General features: G+C 44.1%; 1 protein-coding gene across 1 annotated transcript; it reads right to left on the minus strand.

Annotated features, from left to right (window-relative positions):
* Positions 1 to 6: 6 nt before the first annotated feature.
* LOC107736019 (dystonin-like) lies at positions 7 to 966 on the minus strand (the record flags this gene model as incomplete). The annotated part of the gene is made up of 2 exons (XM_016547537.1): positions 7 to 39; positions 418 to 966. Coding segments are annotated over 2 exons (582 nt in total), but the record flags the coding sequence as incomplete, so codon positions are not given.
* Between the last annotated feature and the right edge of the window lie 174 nt (positions 967 to 1,140).

Here is a 1,140-nt window from a genome sequence, read left to right on the forward strand (position 1 = left end):
GTCCACCACGTCTTTCAGGTTATTTCCAAGCTGATTACACTGAAACGAGTCAGAAATATGTTTTTCAGTGTATCATTTCAAACGATTAGTTTAAATTTTCATTAGTTATATAAATGACTGAAGGGATCAATAATGTCATAACAGACCTGCTCAATACTGTTTGAATGTTTGCTGAATTTAGAGGCAAATGCTGCCATCTATTGGTTGCAATCATAAAGGGCTTCATTTCCCATCCAGCAAAATGATTCTAACAACTGGTGTTTGTGGAGAATGCAATTATAATGTTCCTGGAAATAGGCTTAATTTTTTAAAGCAAAACTGAATTTCTTATTTCTTTCTTTTTGTTTTTGCAGTGACCTCTAGGATTTGAAGATTCTGACACGGATTCTACATAAAGACCAAAAACAGGAAAATTACCTGCGTGTGCAAGGCTTTGTAGCGACTGGCGGCAGAATCCAGCCTTTCTTTCACTGCAGCACAAGTCCCGGACATATCAACCACTGGCAGGCCGCCAGCTCCCCCAGATTCACTACAATCGCAGGCCTTTGCTGCGTCCAGCACCTTCTGACCGGAGATGGTAATGAAACGCAGGTCTCCTTTATGAGAGATGACGTCCTCAGAGAAACTCTTCTGTCTCTGTAGATTGTTACTCAGAGTGTCCAGAGCAGCAGCGGGCGCACCGAGCTCCTCCATCTCCCCTGTGGCCTGCTGTAGCCACGTCTCAAACTCCTCACAGTCCCCCTTGAACTTCTGAAGCTCCTCCTGAACAGTCTGGACCTGCTTCATCTGCTGCTCGGCCTGCGTGAGGGAGGCCTTGTAGCGACCCTCCAGCTCTTTAATGTCCCTCTGTAACTTGTCTTTTTCAGCGGGTGACAGGACCTGAGCCTGTTTGTCGAGTAACGCTTGTGCTGATTGTGTGGCGATGATCAGATCCTGCTGTTGGGACAAGATCTCCTGGTGGTGGGCCTGTGGAGATGGGGAATTGAGAGCTTAGTAATCTGAATGTGTTTTATTCACCTGAATCTCATTTACGCTGTTAACAAGTCACCATTTAATTAAATATTCTGGGTCTACAGATCATGAATGCACCAATATAAACAAATGATCTTATGGTGAATATAATTGCTTAGCCCTTGTTTT

The sequence above is a fragment of the Sinocyclocheilus rhinocerous genome, unplaced genomic scaffold (genome assembly GCF_001515625.1).
Source record: "Sinocyclocheilus rhinocerous isolate Xijiao unplaced genomic scaffold, SAMN03320098_v1.1 C36444090, whole genome shotgun sequence".
Taxonomy (NCBI): domain Eukaryota; kingdom Metazoa; phylum Chordata; class Actinopteri; order Cypriniformes; family Cyprinidae; genus Sinocyclocheilus; species Sinocyclocheilus rhinocerous.